This window comes from Geotrypetes seraphini, chromosome 10 (genome assembly GCF_902459505.1).
Source record: "Geotrypetes seraphini chromosome 10, aGeoSer1.1, whole genome shotgun sequence".
Lineage (NCBI taxonomy): Eukaryota > Metazoa > Chordata > Amphibia > Gymnophiona > Dermophiidae > Geotrypetes > Geotrypetes seraphini.
The window spans coordinates 128,128,776-128,147,696 of NC_047093.1; the positions used below are offsets into that span (position 1 = coordinate 128,128,776).

An 18,921-nucleotide genomic window follows, 5' to 3' on the forward strand; every position below is an offset into this window, starting at 1 on the left:
GTATTCTTTTATCATTCTGCTCCTGAACATCTCATACACTCTTTATAATCTGTGGCAGGGATCTAGGCTTACATGCTGTATTTTGAAATTTGCACCTAAGGTAAATAAACGGTAAAAACCAGTGAAATTACTCCAAACATCATATCTCCATTGTAAACATCCTTGGGAAGATTTTAGATTGTTTAAACCTATTTTTAAAGGTTTAACAGAATTCTAGATAGCTTTAAAAAAATGGCACCCTCAAAGAGAAAAGGACAAAAAAAAGAATTAACATAGCATGCTGGGGAACTATTTTGAGAACAGGACAGCCAATGTGTTGGGGGGGTTGGCATTGGGAAAACATGCAAAGAGAATTATCATAAAAGCAGATAGCTGCAAATAAGAAATATTCATTAAAACTAGATAAGTACACAGAAAAGAGATGGTACTATGAATGCCTCATAGGTGCTCTCCTCTGCTTGTAAACATGACAACAACCTAGTCTACTCACATATTTGCCTTTTTAATAGCCATTTCTAGCCTTCTGACCTGAAGATATTTATCCTTGCTGAAGGAGGGCATAAATTCAGGCCTGAACACTATATACCCAAACAGATTCTATTACTTCTATGGGAGTTTTTTTAGATATTTTTTCCAACCTGTTTACACTTGCAAAGAGTAGGATTGAAACAGTGGTCATTCAGTAATAGGAGGGGCCTTTGGTGTCTAGGCCAATCAGGCCCCTCCCCGGATGTACCAGGGAAGGGTCTAAGGCTTTGGCCCAGATGCCTAAGGCCCCTCCCATAGGAGAGGCCTTAATCTGGGCCACAGAGCCTTAGGCCTATCCCTGGTGCATCCGGGAAGGGGCCTAAGGCTCTGGCTCAGATGCTTAAGGCTCCTCCCTGGTGCATCCCAGGATGCACTGGGGAGAAGGCCCGCCATTTTGAAGAGGAAGGCCTGCTGGCCAGAGGGTGTAGGCATCCCTCCTGCCAGCCATCATTAACAAGGTAAGGGGATGGAGATTGTTGGAGGTATGGGGTGTTGAGGCAGATTTGCATGATGGGAGGGAGGTAGCATCCCTCCAATTCGGAAGGGGGAGGGTCGATGTGCGTTGTTTGGTTGCAGGAGGGAGTGGGCACCTTCTGCTGCCAGGGGATGTTGGGGCATTGCTTGGTGGCGGGAGGGAGTGGACATCTCTCCCACTGCTGGGGGGGTATCAGGGGGCATTGCTTGGTAGAGGGAGCGAGTGGGCATCTTTCCTGCAGTTGGTGGGGACATTGCTTGGTAGTTGGAACAAGTGGGCATCCCTCCCACTGCTAGGGGGTATTGAGGGGACGAAGCTTGATGGCGGGAGGGAGTAGGCTTCTCGGCCACTGTGGGGGGTAGCAGTGTCGGGTAATTGTGCGATGTGGCAGGAGAGAGTGGGCATCTCTTCCAGTGTCGGGGGGAGGCATTGCTTGGCAGCGGAGGAAGTGGATCTCCCTCTTGTTGATCTTCGATGTGGGGGTGGGATTGCACGTTTATTCTGCGCATGTGCCGATCACTGTCAACAGCGATGGGCACATGCAAATTTAGTGAACCTTCGCTACTCTCCGCCAACCTCATTTGCATGCGTGTTTTTTAGGGAATGACTCGCTTTTTAATCGCTACCATAACGGCTGCAACAGTGGCTGTTTGGTTTTTAATGCAAAGTTTTGAGAATCTAGCCCTAAGTATATTTAAAACAAGAGAATTTTTTTTTTTCTCAGTGCATGGTTATGCTCTGAAACTCATTGTCAGAGGATGCGGTAAAAGCAGTTGCATAGCTGGGTTTAAAAATGGTTTGGACAAATTTCCTGAAAAAGTCCAAGACTGGGGGAATCCACTGCTTATTATCGGAGGGTAACGGAATATAGCTACTTCTGGGGATCCTGCTAGGTACTTGTGACTTCTCCTTGCTACGGCATCACTTACATTGTCTTGTCACTTTTCACTGCCTCCCTTCCTTTTCTTCCATAACTGCAGCCACACCTCAGAATATTGCTCAAAGCTGCTGCTTCTAACTGCGCTTCCATTCTCTAAGAAATTTCTTTCATACCTCCAGCCTCTGCTTTGGGAAAATGAATCTTTGACAAAGTAAATGCTAACTTCAGGGAGACCTCACACGAGAGTCTCCACACCCACACTGTGAACCCAGTCTAGGCCCTCCCTCCCACCCACTCCTAGGCTCATATTACACCTACCCATCAATCACTCTCAACATCCCCACCTGATACTAAGCCAAATCCAATCCAAACAGACTAAAGGTCACAAAAATCACAAATGTAATTCACCAGCTCAAATGTTTAACCCCTTTAAACTTATAACAATCTTACCCATCATGCGCTTTGCTATCCCAGTCATCATCAGCCAAAGCAGATATAATAATAATAACTTTATTTTGTATACCGCCATACCCAGAGAGTTCTAGGCGGTTCACAGCAGTTAATAAGATTACAAACGAAGATAACATTGGAATTAACAATTTTTGGAATGTACATGTCGTTGAAGTTGACAGGAATTAACAATTTTTGGAGTGTACAGGTCAATGAAGTTGACAGAATATACAATAGAGTACAGTAGGGATATACAAGAGTGTACAATAGGAGGGTAGCGTTTTTTTTTGTTTGTTTGTTTTTTGTGTTTGTTTTTTTTTTTTTACAAGGAAGAACATACCGGTCAGTGAAGTTAATTGGTTTGGAGGGTACATTGGGAGGGGGGAAGGTGGAGGTTCATGTGTATTGAAGGGAGTAGAAGAAGCGAGTGACCTAAGGAACTACCCCCAGAAAATATCATCCCAACACAGACCCCACAAACTAAGATCAATCTCCACTTCCCCACCCACCCACCCCTAGAACAAAACAACCTATCGCCCTCATTAATGCCAGATCAGTACAAAGATATCATACTAAACGACTTGCTCACAGATAAAAACTGGGACATGCTCATCATTACTGAAACCTGGTTTAAAGATAATGATGGAATCACACTAGGTATGATATGCCTCCCCCCAAAGCTATCGAGCCTTAGCATGCTCCCGTACAGACAAAAAGGGAGGAGGAGGAGGAGGAGTAGCAACCATTATAAAATCAAACATCATCCCAAGATTAATAGTGGCTATCACATTGAATGCCTCACATTTCCACTGGTCATACCAAAAGCTGCATCTTTGTCCTGATCTACAGAGCCCCAAACTCCCCCATGAATGCCCTAGATAACCTCATAATAGTCATCAGCAAGCTAATTATCTCCCACCAACAAATCGCCATTCTTGGCAATTTTAACTTCACAAACTACCCCAACACAACTGGTGCACCAGCTGACCTCATAACAACAATATCACACCTATCATAACCTTCATAACAACAATATCAGACCAGATCTAGATCATCACCCCAACCACCCACGCTTTGGGCCATACTCTGAACTTAATCTTCACACAAACCACCGACCCTCACATTCAGCACTACGTCTCTGAACCAGTAGCCTACTACAACCACCATCTTATCACATTCCATCTCGCAAACACTGCTACAGAACCCCCAAACAAGAATACCACCCCACTCAAGAAGATACTCAACTCTAACTTGGTCAACTTAGAAAAGCTATCATCTGGCATCTCTAAAATAGCCGAAATGACTGGGTCCGAACTGACACATATCGAAGAAGCAACGTTAAACTGGCATGCGCAAAGTCAAAATCCTATATGAAAACCTAGCAGAAACTAAGAAAATAAAATCTAACACTCGCAACTTCTCCACCCCCCTGGTTTACAGACAACCTTAGGAAAAAGAAGAGGGAACTAAGAAAAGCTGAAATAAATTGGTACAAATCCAAAGGCAAAAAGGACAAAGCCTGCTGGAAAAAACTACATGAGTACAATCTATCTATCCATGATGCAAAAAAGACCTACTATACCAATTTCCTACAAAAAGCTCCAAACAGATCAAGGAACCTCTTCACACTGACAAAAAAACTTGCTCACTGCCTCACAAGGAAATAAAAAAACAACCTACAAACTAACCTAGACAGTGAATCCCTCTCTATCTACTTCCAAGAAAAAATCTGTTGCAAACATGCAAATCTCAATTCAACACCACAAACCCAGCAAATGCCAAGAACGACGACTCCTCCCCCCTCCCCCCATGAGAGAACCCGGAACTGAAATCCTCGATCGCTTTGAACCATCATGATGACCTAGCAAAAACAATCGCTACAACCCTCTGGATTCATCCTCAACCCATGCCCGCTGAATCTCCTGACATCCACAAAAGACGCCTTCATCAAATCAGTCTTACCCCTAATAAATTCCTCCCTACAATCAAGAATGGTGCCGCAAAGCTGGAAATCAGCAATCAGGCCAATCTTTAAAAAAATGACCCTGGATCCAAATGAATCCAGCAGCTACAGATCAGTCTCCAATCTTCCCTTGAAAAGACCATACTATCGCAACTCCAGGCCTTCATCGACAGACAGAATGCCCTCTCCCCTTACCAATCTGGCTTCAGAAAATTCCATAGCATGGAAATAGTCCTAGTGGACATTATTGATGACTGCTGGAACATACTGGGCAAAGGAAATGATGGGCTACTGGTTCTTTTGGACCTCAGTGACACCTTTGATACCATTGATCACCCCTACATCCTCACTAGCAATACTAGTATGGTTTTATTAGTGATTTTACTTGGCATCTAAGAAATTGTACAAGCTTGTCACTTTAAGAACCCTACGTTCATTTAAAAAAAAAAAAAAAAAAGTTTACTCCAGTTACCAAGTTTTAAAGAAGTAAGGTTCTCCTCTACCAGGAAAAAAGCTTTCTCATACAGAGATGCAGCACTTTGGAATTTTTGGTTGGACAGTTTTCAAGATGAGCTTTTTTATCTAGCTATTTGGAAATTCATTAAAATAGTGCTGTTCCATTAGTACAGTAGTTTAAGGACTAAATTCTAAGGTAGCTTGTGAGAAAGGTCCTGGTAGACATTCGTGTGAATTTATAACTATGATTTTTTGACACTTGTAGAATTTGTTTAATAATTGTACACTACTTAACAATAATGTATATGGCTGTATATTAAATCCAATAAAACCAAGTAACTGTAGTACCATACCCTAGAACAGTGTTTTTCAACCTTTTTACACTTATGGACTGGCAGAAATAAACGAATTATTCTGTGGACCGGCATTGGTCTATGGACCAGTGATTGAAGAACACTGGGCTAAGTCGTGGGCCAGACCCCGCCCATCTCTACCCAATCTCCACCCCAGACCCCGTCCCCATAATAGTACTAATTGTAACACTATTTTTTCCATTTATTTTTAACAGATACACAATATAATCTTATTAACAACACATAATGGTTAACCACAAAATTAAACTACACAAAGCACACTGACAGAAGATGTAAATTCTCAAAATTTACATAATTCAATCACTAAATTCAAAAATAAAATCATTCCCCCCTACCTTTGTTGTCTCCCTCCCGCCATGCTGTGCCTTACCTTCTGGCCTGCTCCCGCCTGGCCATTTTATGCCGCCCCTGGTGTTATCTTCAGGCCGGCTCCCTCTTCCTCACTGATGCAGTGCACAAAGCTGTGGGCAGTGGCTCCTTGCACGTCCCGCACCTCATCTAGAAGCCAAGGCTTCCGGTCCAGGCGCAGGACACTCGTAGGAACCACTTCCCGTGGTTTTATGCACTGAATCAGTGAGGAAGAGGGAGTTGGCTCAAAGATAACGCCTTATCGATCCCACCGTGGACTAGCAGTTGAAGAACACTGTTTTGGGCCTGATGCACATGCTGGCCCTGTGGACCGGTAGAAAATTTCTGTGGACCGGCACTGGTCCACGGACCAGTGGTTGAAGAACACTGCCCTAGAATATAAAGAGACTTTTTTGTCCAAAAAAACCATGAAAAATTGCATCTCAATTTATATTCAGGCCTTTCTTCCCTTTTTCATGGAGTCTGGCATTCATCTCTTCATTTCCCTTTCCCCTGAGGTGCCCCTCGTTTGCAACTGCTGCTGTTATCCTCTCCTTCCCCCCACCCAAACCAAAAGAACTCACACAGTTTCCTACCCTGCCCCCAAACAGACAAAAAAAACCCCTTCCCAGACACACCCATTTGCTCCTCCTCCCCCCCACGATCTTTCCATATTGCCCTGGTTTAGTGGTGAGCTGCGTCAGGAACAAAGCCAACTTGCGCATGCCCATGTCATCTCATTAGTAAAAATGTCTGCCACAACCTCAAGAGGCAGTCTCGACACCCATTTTTGCTGGAGCCATTTTGAGACTATAGAGAAGTGATAGCATCTTCCCCCTTAATTCTTTCGTGGGGAGGGGGGAGAATAAAGCAGAAACATTTAATTTCTCAGTTGTATTTGCTGCGTCAATGTGCTGCTGCCTTCATCTAATCCTAAGGTTTAAGCAGTGCATTAACTCAGATTCTCAGCTTGACAAAGCTTGGGCTGTCATGAAAATAACTTAAGAGGAGAGGGTGTGCTAGGGGACTTAGTTGGATTGTATCCAGATGTGCATTTGTAAGGCATCATCTGTTGACTCCACCCCCACATCCTGTCTGAAGAAAAGATTTGTTTTCTTCAGAAATAACCTGGGGTCATTTGCAAGAAGTTGTGATGTCTAACTAAGACCCAGATAGGCAAAGCACATTTTTCTGAAATTAATTGCGTTCTTAACTCGTTTTAAGCTTTTTCAATTGATTAATTTTACTACTGTTGTGTAGAACTTGTTTTTAGAATTCTTCAGTAACTATAATATGAAGCTACTATATAAGAAAATCAGATATATCTGTGTTAACAATCCTGCTTTACTGACAGGCTAGATTCTTCAGGATGATATTATTTTGTACCAAGACTTCAAGGTCATGCAGTATCTGCTCTGTTTTCTACAGTAGCTGAATGCGTTTTAAGCTCTAGCCAAGGGAAATAGTCAATGGAATCCCCAAACATGTCTCCCATAAGAGCAGTTAAGAAATTACCATCTCCATATACAAAGTGCTTGCTGCGGACCAAAAATTTCTGAGGACAAGCCGTTCACTTGTCACACATTCTGATAGCACTAAATTGAACATCCTCTTCACAGCTTCTAGGGACAAAAGAACATAAGAATTGCTATACTGGGACAGACCGGCTGTCCATCAAGCCCAGCATCCTGTTTCTAACTACTATTTAGTATTTCTCTAGTGCTATCAGACGCATGCAGCGCTGTACATTAAATACTTAAGAGACAGTCCTTGCCCAAAAGATCTTGCAATCTGTATGTTTCAGTTTTTGGGTCTGATGTTTGATACACTTTTCAATTTATTTTATATTGTTATTTTGTTTACAGAGCTTGGGCTATCCTTGACATGTTCAAGGCACGTCTGTTGGTTTTGCTGCTGTTCATATGGAGGAGTGATTGAATGTAGAAGAAAGGATGGTGCAGTTTGAGTGATTTAATTTCTTATAATACTAACGGTGGCCAACCCAGGTCCCAAGTACCTAGATCCCAACAGATTTAATGCTACTTATCCTAGGAATAAGCAGTGGATTTCCCAAGGACATCTCAATAATCTATGGACTTCTCTTTTAGGAAATTATCCAAATCTTTTTTAAACCCTACTAAACTAACTGACTTCACCACATTCTCTGGCAACGAATACAAGAGTTTAATTATACATTGTGTGAAGAAATATTTTCTCTGGTCCGTTTTAAATCTATTACTTAGTAGTTTCATCATATGACCCCTAGTCCTAGTATTTTTGGAAAGAGTAAACATGCAATTCACAACTACCCTTTCCACTCCACTCCACTCAGTATTTTATAGACCTCTATCATATCACCCCTGAACTGTCTCTTCTCCAAGCTGAAGAGCCCTAGCTGCTTTAACCTTTCCTCATAAGGAAGTTGTCCCATCCCTTTTATCATTTTTATTGCCCTTCTGTGTACCTTTTCTAATTTTGCTACATCTTTTTTAAGATACGGCAACCAGACTTGCACACAGTATTCGAGGTGCGGCCATACCATAGAGCGATAAAAAGGCATTATAACACTTTCATCTTTGTTTTCCATTCCTTTCCTGATAATTAATTCCTATCATTCAATTTGCTTTCTTAACCACCGCCGCATATTGAGCTAAGGGTTTCAATATATCCTAAATGATGACACCTAGATCCTTTTCCTGGGCAGTGACTCCTAATGTGGAACCCTGCATCACATAGTCAAGTTCCTCTTTCCTACATGCATCACTTTGCCCTTGCTCACATTAAATGTCATCTGCCATTTTGATGCCCAGTCTCACAAGGTCCTCGTATAGTTTTTTACAATCCTTTTTCGATTTAAAAACATTGGTCTTTGTGTCATCAGCAAATTTAATTATCTCACTAGTTATTCCCATTTCTAGATCGTTGATAAATATGTTAAAAAGCAGCATTCCCAACACAGATCCCTGAGGAGCCCCACTACCTACGGGGAATTTAGGAACCGCCTAAAAACATACCTGTTCCTGAAATACCTAAACAATTGACCTGCTCTCCCCGCTCTCTCCTCAATAACGGTTCCCCCGACCTCCTACCCTTTTCCTCTCTCCCCCTCCTAAGCCCGCATGGAATTTCACGGTACTGTGATACATATAAACTGTTATCTTTATCATATCGTAATTTTTTGCTGTATTTTCTGAAATGTGCGGCCTATTCCAAACAGGTCCTCTCGGACATTACTTACCAAACTGAATATCTTATATTCTTGCTCAGCAAATTATATTTCTATATTCTTGCTTTCTTAAAGTCTCTGCTCTCTGTATTTCCTCTGACTATCTGCATATTGTAATTCGCTGAATGTCCAGCTCTCTTGACTGTAAACCGCCTAGAAGTCGCAAGATTGTGGCGGTATAGAAGAATAAAGTTATTATTATTATTATTATTTACCCTTCTTCATTGAGAATATTAGCCATTTAAACCTACTCTGTTTTCTGTCTTTCAAACAGTTCTTAATCCATAATAGGACATTACCTCCTATCCCATGACTCTCTAATTTCCTCAGAAATCTTTCATGATGTACTTTGTCAAATGCCTTTTGAGCATACAAATGTATGATATCAATTGGCTCACCTTTATCCACATGTTCATTCACCCCTTCAAAGAAATGCAGTAGATTGGTGAGGCAAGATTTACTTTGACTATATCCATGTTGGCTTTCTTTCATTAATCCATGCTTATGTATAAATTCTGTTTTTTTGTTCTTTATAATAGTTTCACTATTTTGCCCAGCACCGATATCAGACTCACCGGTCTATAATTTCCCAGATCACCTCTGAAACCCTTTTTAAAAATCAGCGTCACGTTGGCCATCCTCTAGTCTTCCAGTACTGAGCTGGGTTTTAGAGAAAAATTACCAACAATAGTTCTCCAGGATACAGAGGGAGGTTCCTAAGGTCTGATTGATTCAGATGCCTAGATGTCTGAACCAGTCAGGGTCTAGATGTCTGAACCAGTCAGGGCCTTAGGCCCCTCCCCATACCAATGGGGAGGGGAAGGCCTGCCATTTTGCAGTGGCCAGCCTGAAGAGTAGGAGGGTCTGGGCTTTCCTCCTGCTGATCTTCAATTGGGGGGTGAGGCAGTTTGGGAGGGCCAGGGATCTTGACGGAATGACGAGTGGAGAGCTCCATCTTCCCCATGGCCAAAAAAATTTTGGCGAGCTCAATCAAAAGTCAAACAAATGATGATTTTTGCTTTTGATCATGAATGCACATCATCCCAAAGTTCCATGTGGAAGAAGTGTCACAGCAGTGTATTATCATGATTTTTGCAAAAAATGCGCAGAAAAATGCACAAACCCCCAACCTCAGTTGCTCTTGGCTGGGCCACTCATTCTTCACGTCAACACTCAACCCGCACATAGGGAATGTCGTCATTGAAAAACTATGCAAATATGGCTGGGAGGTGTTACCTCATGCTCCCTACAGTCCAGACATGAGTCCACCAGACTTTGACCTTTTTCCAAAGTTGAAACAACCTATGCATGGACATCGTTTTGCATAGCAACAACACTCCTCAAGGTGTCCATGAAACAGCACCAATTTCAGTAGAGATCCAAGCATTTGCCATTTATAATTAGCACTCTGATCAAAGAACCTCTGAAATTGTATGAAATAGCCTGGAAACTGCTCAAGCTGAATTTTTCATCTTATCAGAAAGGTGCTTTTAACAGTACTACTACAATTTTAGAGCGATTTACATATTATTACTTAGAGAGAGAGAAAAGTAAGATGTAAAATAATCCTGGTGTTTCAACAGAGGTTTTGGTGTTCAGCTGTCGCTTCTGACTTTTTCTGCCTCATAAGAACATAAGCAGTGCCTCTGCTGGGTCAGACCAGAGGTCCATCACGCCCAGCAGTCCGCTCACGCGGCAACCCATCAGGTCCAGGACCTGTATAGTAATCCTCTATCTATACCCTTCTATCCCCTTTTCCTTCAGGAAATTATCTAATCCCTTCTTGAACCCCAAAACCATACTCTGTCCTATCACACCCTCTAGAAGCGCATTCTCTTTATCAGCTGATGCTGGGCTGGCTTCCCACCAGGGAGCAATTGGATCTGGATCAACACATCGCATTCTTACCACAGTCTGCACCTCCTTTAGAACACACAGTTTGGCAAAAGGCTAAGCTGCCAGTGCTCGACTGATACAGATTGGAATTAGCACAGCAGGAAACAGATACAGAAGTGAAAAAAATAGTGGTATAAGTCCTTCTTGGTACCAAAACAAGGGATGTGCTACTACTTTTAGCAATAAGCTACAGAGTATACGGAGCTTTAAAAATAACCGGAAGAGGAGGCAACTATATTGGGGGGAAAAGCTGCCAAATGAATAATACAAATTTAAGTCTTTTAGTTGGACAAATAAAACAAAGCAGTATGACATTTATGGTAACTTAGAGATAGAGAATAGGGAACCCAGTGCAAAATGTGATCTATTAAATTAATTCAGCCATAACTTGCCATAAAAATAATATTTACTGACTAAATTGTATATACTCGTATGATGCAACCAAACTGATTTTTCAGAAAAGAAAGTCATCAAGAGCACAAGGCTAGAAGAAAGAAGAAATCTATCTTCCTGGAAATGACTTATGCATGGAAGAATTAAAGCCGCTGCTTGCAGTGCTGTCACTGGAAGACAAGTGCCTCAAAGATTCCAGAAATAATTGTTCTAAGAAAGTTCCAGAACAATTGGTCTGAAGCACATTGCACTGACAAGAGGACAAATTTAAAATCACAACAGAGTCACAAATCATAAGCCAAAAAGAGCAGAAATGAGACACAGACGTAACTGATGTTCAGCCAGGGTGGCTAAAACCAAAACTGCAGATCATGTACAAGATCAGGCACTGTTTATTGCAACATTGATGGTATAAATACTTATTACCAACCGAGGGACCCAACACGGTCCGTGTTTCGGACCCCTTGCCTTCCTCAGGGGTCCGTGGTAAATAAGTTATTGGAACTGACAGCAAAAAATGGAATAAACGAGTGCTGCTTCGACTCCGATATCGAGTGAAGAGGTGTGTGGCAATGACAAAAGCCAGGGTGGCTACCATTTAAAGCTAAGTGCACACCCCCAGTGTTATATTCAGTAGCACTACCCGTTTCAATTTTATTAAAAAATTTGGTATACCTCTTATTCAATTTTCTAGGCGGTATACAGCAATAATAAGAGAGATATCTTTAAGTTTCAAGTTTATTAGTGTTTTTGATTAATCGCTTAATCATACTTCAAAGCGATGAACATACATAAAAAAAACATTTAAAATTACAGTATTAAAAAGTAATACAATATTTAACATAAACATAAAAATAAACTAGACTATATACAAACTTAACAAACAAGAAAAAAAGGGTGAAGGGGATTTGAACTACAAATTATTATAGAAAGAGTAGTCGGGGAAAAACATAAGGTCGGGGATATAAGATGCATGATCAAATTCAACATAATTAATACGTCCAAGGTTGAGAATTATTACTCAAAAGCATCTTTGAAAAGGAATGTTTGTAAATTAGTCTTAAATTTATCAATATTGTGTTCTTCTCTTATATAAATTGGAAGAGAGTTCCAGACTTGAGGGGCCGTAACGGAAAAAATAAATTGTCGTCTAGTGTTGATGATCTTGAGAGAGGGAATTGTCAATAAATGTTGTTCATTTGACCGTAATGTTCTATTTGAGGAGTAAGGAATTAGTGATTTAAAAATAAATGCAGGAGTTTTAAAGAGTATTGATTTAAAAGTGAGTAGGCATAATTTATAAGTTATTCTATGAGATACCGGAAGCCAATGAGTGTTCTTAAGAAGTGGTGTTACATGATCAAATTTTTAAAAGAAACAAGACAAATTAGAGTTAAAATATTATACAAAACAATGTTAAGTTAATAGGCATTTACAAAAAAAACACACAGTTGGAACCCAAGCACAGTACCGGGTAAAGCTTTGGATTCTCGCCCAGAAATAGCTAAGAAGAAAAAAAAAATAAATTTAAATTGAATCAGGTTGGGCAGACTGGATGGACCATTCGGGTCTTTATCTGCCGTCATCTACTATGTTACTATGTTACATACTAACTACACACAATTGGGAAAGAAGGACTGAACTACAATATTTGAATAAAGCACACTTAGGGGAAAGGGATTTAGTCCTAAGAAGGACAGTTTTATCCAAAAGCATCCTCAAATAAAAAAGTTTTGAGTTTTGCTTTAAATTGCTTTGTCGAAGATCTGATAGAGACTTTTAAAATATTAAAGGGATTTGATCAAATTGACCAGGAAGCAGCATTACTGACATTTTCGGATGTGACGCGGACAAGAGGTCATAGCCTGAAACTGAATGGCAGCAGGTTCAGGACAAAGGTCAGGAAGTTCTGTTTCACCCAAAGAGTGGTGGGCGCTTGGAATGCTCTCCCGGAGGAGGTGGTGGCAGAAAATACAGTGCTGGTTTTCAAACGCAAGTTGGATGCACACCTTCTTGCAAATCATATTGAGGGATACGGGAAATCCGGGTCTCCAAAAAGGAGCACCTAATGGGCCTCCGCGTGTGCGGATCGCCCGACTAGATGGACCTTGGTCTGATCCGGTGAAGGCGTTTCTTATGTTCTTATGTTCGTAAATAATTAGGCAATGAATTCCAAAGGGAGGGTGCAGTGACCGCAAAATTATTGGATCTCAACGTATTAGTTTTAAAGATGGTACAACTAAGAGATTTTGTGATAAGAGCGAAGAGATTTAGCGGGATAATAGGGAGTAAGGAGTCTATCAATAAACTCTGGTTGACTGTGTGAACGAGTTGTAAAGGTTAATAGTAGAATTGCAGTGACTTCACTGTTCATATAGGACAAAACAAAACGCAAATAGCACCAAAGGGAAATGTCGCAAAAAATTCTAAGTAGTTAAAAGGCTGTAAACACTAATATATAATCCAGTAGCTGAGTAAAATTCAGAATAGCTATAGGCATATAGATAACACTACAAGTGAATAAGTAGGGAAAGCTTGCAGAGCATGGCTCCTGGAATTCTTTCCAACCTCTCTGCAAGTATCTATGTATGCATGTCTGTGTTTATATCTGTACAAAGTGCTTATTTATTTATTACTCACATTTATTACTCACCACATCCAACAATTCTGCGTAAGTTACAATAAAACATACAAATTAAACCACATCATAACATTACAACATAAGCAGTGCCTCCGCTGGGTCAGACCTGAGGTCCATCGTGCCCAGCAGTCCGCTCACGCGGCGGCCCAACAGGTCCAGGACCTGTGCAGTAAACCTCTATCTATACCCTTCTATCCCCTTTTCCAGCAGGAAATTGTCCAATCCTTTCTTAAACCCAAGTACTGTACTCTGCCCTATAACGTCCTCTGGAAGCGCATTCCAGGTGTCCACCACACGTTGGGTAAAGAAGAACTTCCTAGCATTCGTTTTGAATCTGTCCCCTTTCAACTTTTCCGAATGCCCTCTTGACACAAACTTAAAAAAAAAACACCCAACTGATTTCAACCATATAAAAACAAAATACAATTTACAATCAAATAATTCACTGATAAATACAATAAAAAAGGAAAGTTTTCAAATGGTTCTTGAACTGCAAAACCCCAGACAGTTCTAACCTAGATATAGTAACATCGTAAATGACAGCAGATAAAGACCCATGTGGTCCATGCAGTCTTCATTTTTTGTTGTTGATATTTCTGCCATAGAAGTCTGCCTGGCACTGTCATTAGGTTCCAACAACTGGAGTTGCTGTCTAAGCTCACTCCAGCCTTTCTAACCATCCCAAAGTACAGTCATATATGGTACGTACGTTAATCATGCAAGTCTGCTGTCGTCCTCAGCACCACGTTGGCTCTGCTGTAGTCCCGCCTCTCCTCTAACATCAGGGGCAGTATCGCAGCAGAGCCAACGTGATGCTGAGGACAATGGCCGCCTGCAAAGATCGCTACAGCACCACGATCCTCTCTGCAGGCTGCTATTTATCTTAAGGTAAGAGCGGGGAGGCCAGGGCGGAAGCCGGAGGACACTGCAAAGGGCCAAGGCAGCACTTCCCAACTGACCTTCTCCCCTTGCCCCCTAAAGCAGCAGCGGCAAGCTAGCAAAAGGCAGCGCTGCCGCTCCTGCTTTAGGGGGCATGGAGGGAGGGTTGGTAATGGAATCGGCAAGGCCAATTTTTTGTTAAAACAAATCGATTCAAATTGATTCACCCAATTCGAATCGGAAATCGGACAGCACTAGTGCTCACTGTCTAACATTAGCTCTGGCCCTGATGTATTGTATTCACAAAATAGAAAATAAAATTATTTTTTCTACCTTTCATTGTCTGGTCAGTTTATTATTTTTTTAAATCATGTTGACTCAGGTTCTGATTTCTGTTTGTCTTCTGTTAACTCGCTCGCCAGGGTCTCCTGTCCATGTAACATTTTCTTCTTTCTTTGTGCTCACTATTCATCTTCTATCTCTGTACCTTCCCTTCTCTCTCCTCCTCCCTGTGTGTTCAGCACCCCGCAAGGATCCAGCACCCTCTTTCCCTTCCCTACCCCTCAGCTCCATCCCCAGTCTTGTATTTTCTCTTAAGCATCCACTCCACCCCATGTGGCCAGCACCCTCTCTCTCTCTCTCCTTCCCTCCAGCTCACGCACACCCCATGTGGTCAGCACCCTCTCTTTCTCTCTTCCCTTTCCTCCAGCCCACCCCCACCCCATGGTCTGGCATCTGTCTCTTTGACTTCCCTTGCCTCAGTATCTACCTCCTTCCCTCCCCCATGCCTTAGCATCTTTCTCCTCTCCTTCCCTTCCAGCTCTCCTTCTTCCTCCCTCGTCATGCTCTGGCATCAGTGGCATAGTAAAGGGGTGGGAAGAGGGGGCAAACCACTCCAGGCATTCTCTTCACGGAGGGCGCCAGCCACTGAAGCCTCTCCTCATCTCCACCCCCATGTACCTCTTTAAATGTTCGCCAGACACGGCTGTCTTCTGACATCACTTCTAGGTTGCAGGACCAGGACATGATATCTGAAGGGAGCCGAGGCCAGCACGAGCAGCAGGTAGAAGATGCGGCTTTCGCTGGTGAACATATCAAGAGGTATGTGGGGGACGCTCAAGCGGCAGGAAGAGTGGGGGGATGCTCAAGCAATGGGAAAAAGTGTGAGGGGAGGCACTCAAGCAATGGGGAAGAACTGGGGGATACACAACGGGTACCTCTCAGCAGCAGTCTTCTCAACTCACTGCTCTGCTGGCGTCAGGCCTTCCTCTCTGCTGGTCCTGCCTACTTTCTGTTTCTGAGGATTTGTAAAATTAGACAGAGACCACTGTTCAGGCAGTGGGCCGCCACGAGAGCGGACTGCTGGGCGGGATGGACCTCTGGTCTGACTCAGCGGAGGCAACTTCTTATGTTCTTAAGGCCTGGTGCTGGGTGAAGGCTGCTGCAGCCACTGCTGCTGTCAGAGAAGAAGTTTGGACGCTGACCCTGGGAGCACCCACCACATCTGTACCAAGAGCAGACTGCCCCGTCCCCCACTCTCGCGGTGCCTGAATTGGCGAGTCAGATTTTTTTTTAAACAAATCAATTCAGCCAAACTGCATTGGTGAATCGATTCAAGTCAAGAATCAGACAACACTAGTGATTACATGGTATCACCAGTAGGTGTGCAGCAAAGCTAGTACTAGGCCAACTTCTATATTCTGTGCCCTAATCATGGCTGGGCATATTCAGCTGTATTATTTTAAAGATACATATATACCTTTTAGAGAGCTTCTTGTAAAAATTTCCAATCCTTTCTGTTAGCAAACAAATTTATTTTGAAATTGCATAAATATCTTCAAAAATAGATGTAGGGGAACCCAATGCTGCATTAGAACAGAGGATGGCATTGCAGATTTCTTTTATGTCAAGAGATATGCAACCAAAGCCGTGTCCTCCTGTCTTGCCTATTCTTTCTGGTGACAAATGATCATCTGTGAAGCAATAAACACATCAAACATTGGTATCCAGTGGCAGGGAGTGGATTGACTTATAGATCTGGATTTTGCAAGTCACTAATCCTTCATTCTAGTACTTGATGTCTACATTTATGAACCAAGGGCCTGAGTCTGTAAATGGCACCTAGGTTAGGCACTGCTAGGCGTCTAGATTGGGGACACCTAGCCGAGTGTCGTGCGGAACTCAAAATTGATTAATTATCAGGGGGCACTTTTTTTTTTTTTTTAATTGATAGCGCCACCTAAGGACTCTTTAAGGCCGGCAGGGGCATGGTATGTGCCGAAAGTGTCCTTAGGTGTGAGATCAGTGACTTTAAAATGCTGGCCTACATTTAAGGTGCCTATTTTAAAAAACAGCTGCGATTCTATGAAAGGTGATTGACACGCGCTCGGCGGCTGCTTCTTAGGTGGCCACCAATACCGGTGCCTTTTATAGAATCTGGCCCTTATTGCAGATTGGTAAAGTGAAGTGTGGGCACCATAAAAGTGATCATTTTGAAGCTCATACTTTAATCTGAGCTGTCTGGTTTATTTATGTTTTGTTTAGGAGAAGGAGAAGAAATACATGCTCCCTCTAGACAACCTGAAGGTCCGAGATGTGGAAAAGAGTTTCATGTCCAGCAAACACATCTTTGCACTTTTTAATACAGAGCAAAGGTAGGCATGCAGAACAGTATTTTGCTGCAAGACCAGTGATGAGGTTAATGTATTTTCTTTGGGACTCACATGTAGTTACATGACTTCTTAGAGAAATCTGATTGCTTAGATCAGACAGATCGGGGCATAGAACCAGATCCATTTAATTACTATTACTGGATGATAAGTGGCCACTAACAACCCAGTGAAAGGAGGGGCCAAGATGCTTGTCCCACTCAAGTCCAGAACAGGAAATCCAGAGTGTAACCTCCGCAGAACCAGAAAGAGAACCGAGGTACAAACAATGGTACACATACACAATCTTGTTGAAGAAGGACCTAACTTGTCTAAAGTTTAGTAGGTTTCATCAGAGATCTACAAATACATATTAAAATAAAAATCATACAAATAAAAAAAATTGCATCAAAATATTTATAAAAAAAACATTTAATTCCAGAGCTTCCATGCATTTGGAAAAGACTCATTTGTTCAACATTAGTTTTCAAGAACTTAAGTCTCTATCATATCTCCTTTATCCTTAAAATTAAAGGAAGCAAATCTAGGCTAAAGGAATATTTAATGCCCTGGAAATGGGGGTACATTGAGTGATACTTGTTCTACACTCTCACCAAACTGGATTCAGATTACACTATTCTACAGAATTATCACTCTTAGGTTTACTCACACATATACAGTATATAATAATAATAATTTTATTCTTATATACTGCCAAAGCCATGGTAGTTCGAGGTGGTATACAACAAGAAGAGCTGGACAATCAGCGAAGATAATTACAATGATGTCGTCGAGTACAATTGGAGAAGGGTGGATACAAGTTGAGTGGGAATAAGTCAGAGTGATAGACACAGAGTAGAGGCGTCGAGTACATGTCGGAAGCGTACTTGGTAAGGTATTAAGAGTTCTTGGTTACAAATTGGTTGAACAGGTTTGCTTTAACTAGTTTTCTAAAGTTGAGATAGGATGAGGCGTGACCATTGCCAATCTTCTCTCCTTATATCCTTAGATCTCACTGCTACAGTCAATACAGTTGACCATACTCTGATAACACAAAGACTTAAACAAATTGGGATCACTAATACTGTTTACAACTGGTTCGTATCCTACTTCTCAGATCGCTCTTGCAGTGTACTATTTCAAGACTCTTACTCTGATCATTTTTCCCTCTCATGCAGTATACCACAAGGATCCATACAGTTGACCATACTCTGATAACACAAAGACATAAACAAATTGGGATCACTAATACTGTTTACAACTGGTTCGTATCCTACTTCTCAGATCGCTCTTGCAGTGTACTACTTCAAGACTCTTATTCTGATCATTTTTCCCTCTCATGCAGTGTACCACAAGGATCCATATTGGCCCCAATGCTATTTCCAGTGTAATAGGTTAGTCATTCTAAACATGTGGGTTATCTCCCAATGGCCATGAGAAGGACTCTGCAGAACCTTTGGAGCGGGCATCTTTGATGGATCTCACAGTCAAGACGGGCTTCCTCGTGGCTATCACTTCAGCCCGGAGGGTTTCGGAGCTTCAGGCTGTTTCCTGCAGGGATCCCTTTCTGTACTACGGATTCTGTGGCGATGCTGTGTACTGTTCCTTCCTTTCTTCCAAAAGTGATTTCCGCTTTCTATGTGAATCAGGAAGTCCAGCTCCCTGCATTTGCTTCCTCTGGCTTGAAGGTCCGGGACAGAGTGCTGCAGTCCCTAAACGTGTGCAGGCTTTTGTTGCGGTACTTAGAAGTTACCAATGAGTTTT

At 42.0% G+C, this 18,921-nt stretch overlaps 1 protein-coding gene across 7 annotated transcripts in view; it reads left to right on the top strand.

Annotated features, from left to right (window-relative positions):
* Window positions 1-18,921, top strand: part of DNM3 (dynamin 3) — a 241,736-nt gene that overhangs the window by 145,756 nt on the left and 77,059 nt on the right. For all 7 annotated transcript variants that reach the window (XM_033961013.1, XM_033961014.1, XM_033961015.1 and 4 more), the window contains one exon: window positions 17,054-17,163. In XM_033961013.1, the coding sequence (XP_033816904.1) occupies window positions 17,054-17,163 (110 nt within the window). The remainder of the gene's footprint in view (window positions 1-17,053; window positions 17,164-18,921) is intronic.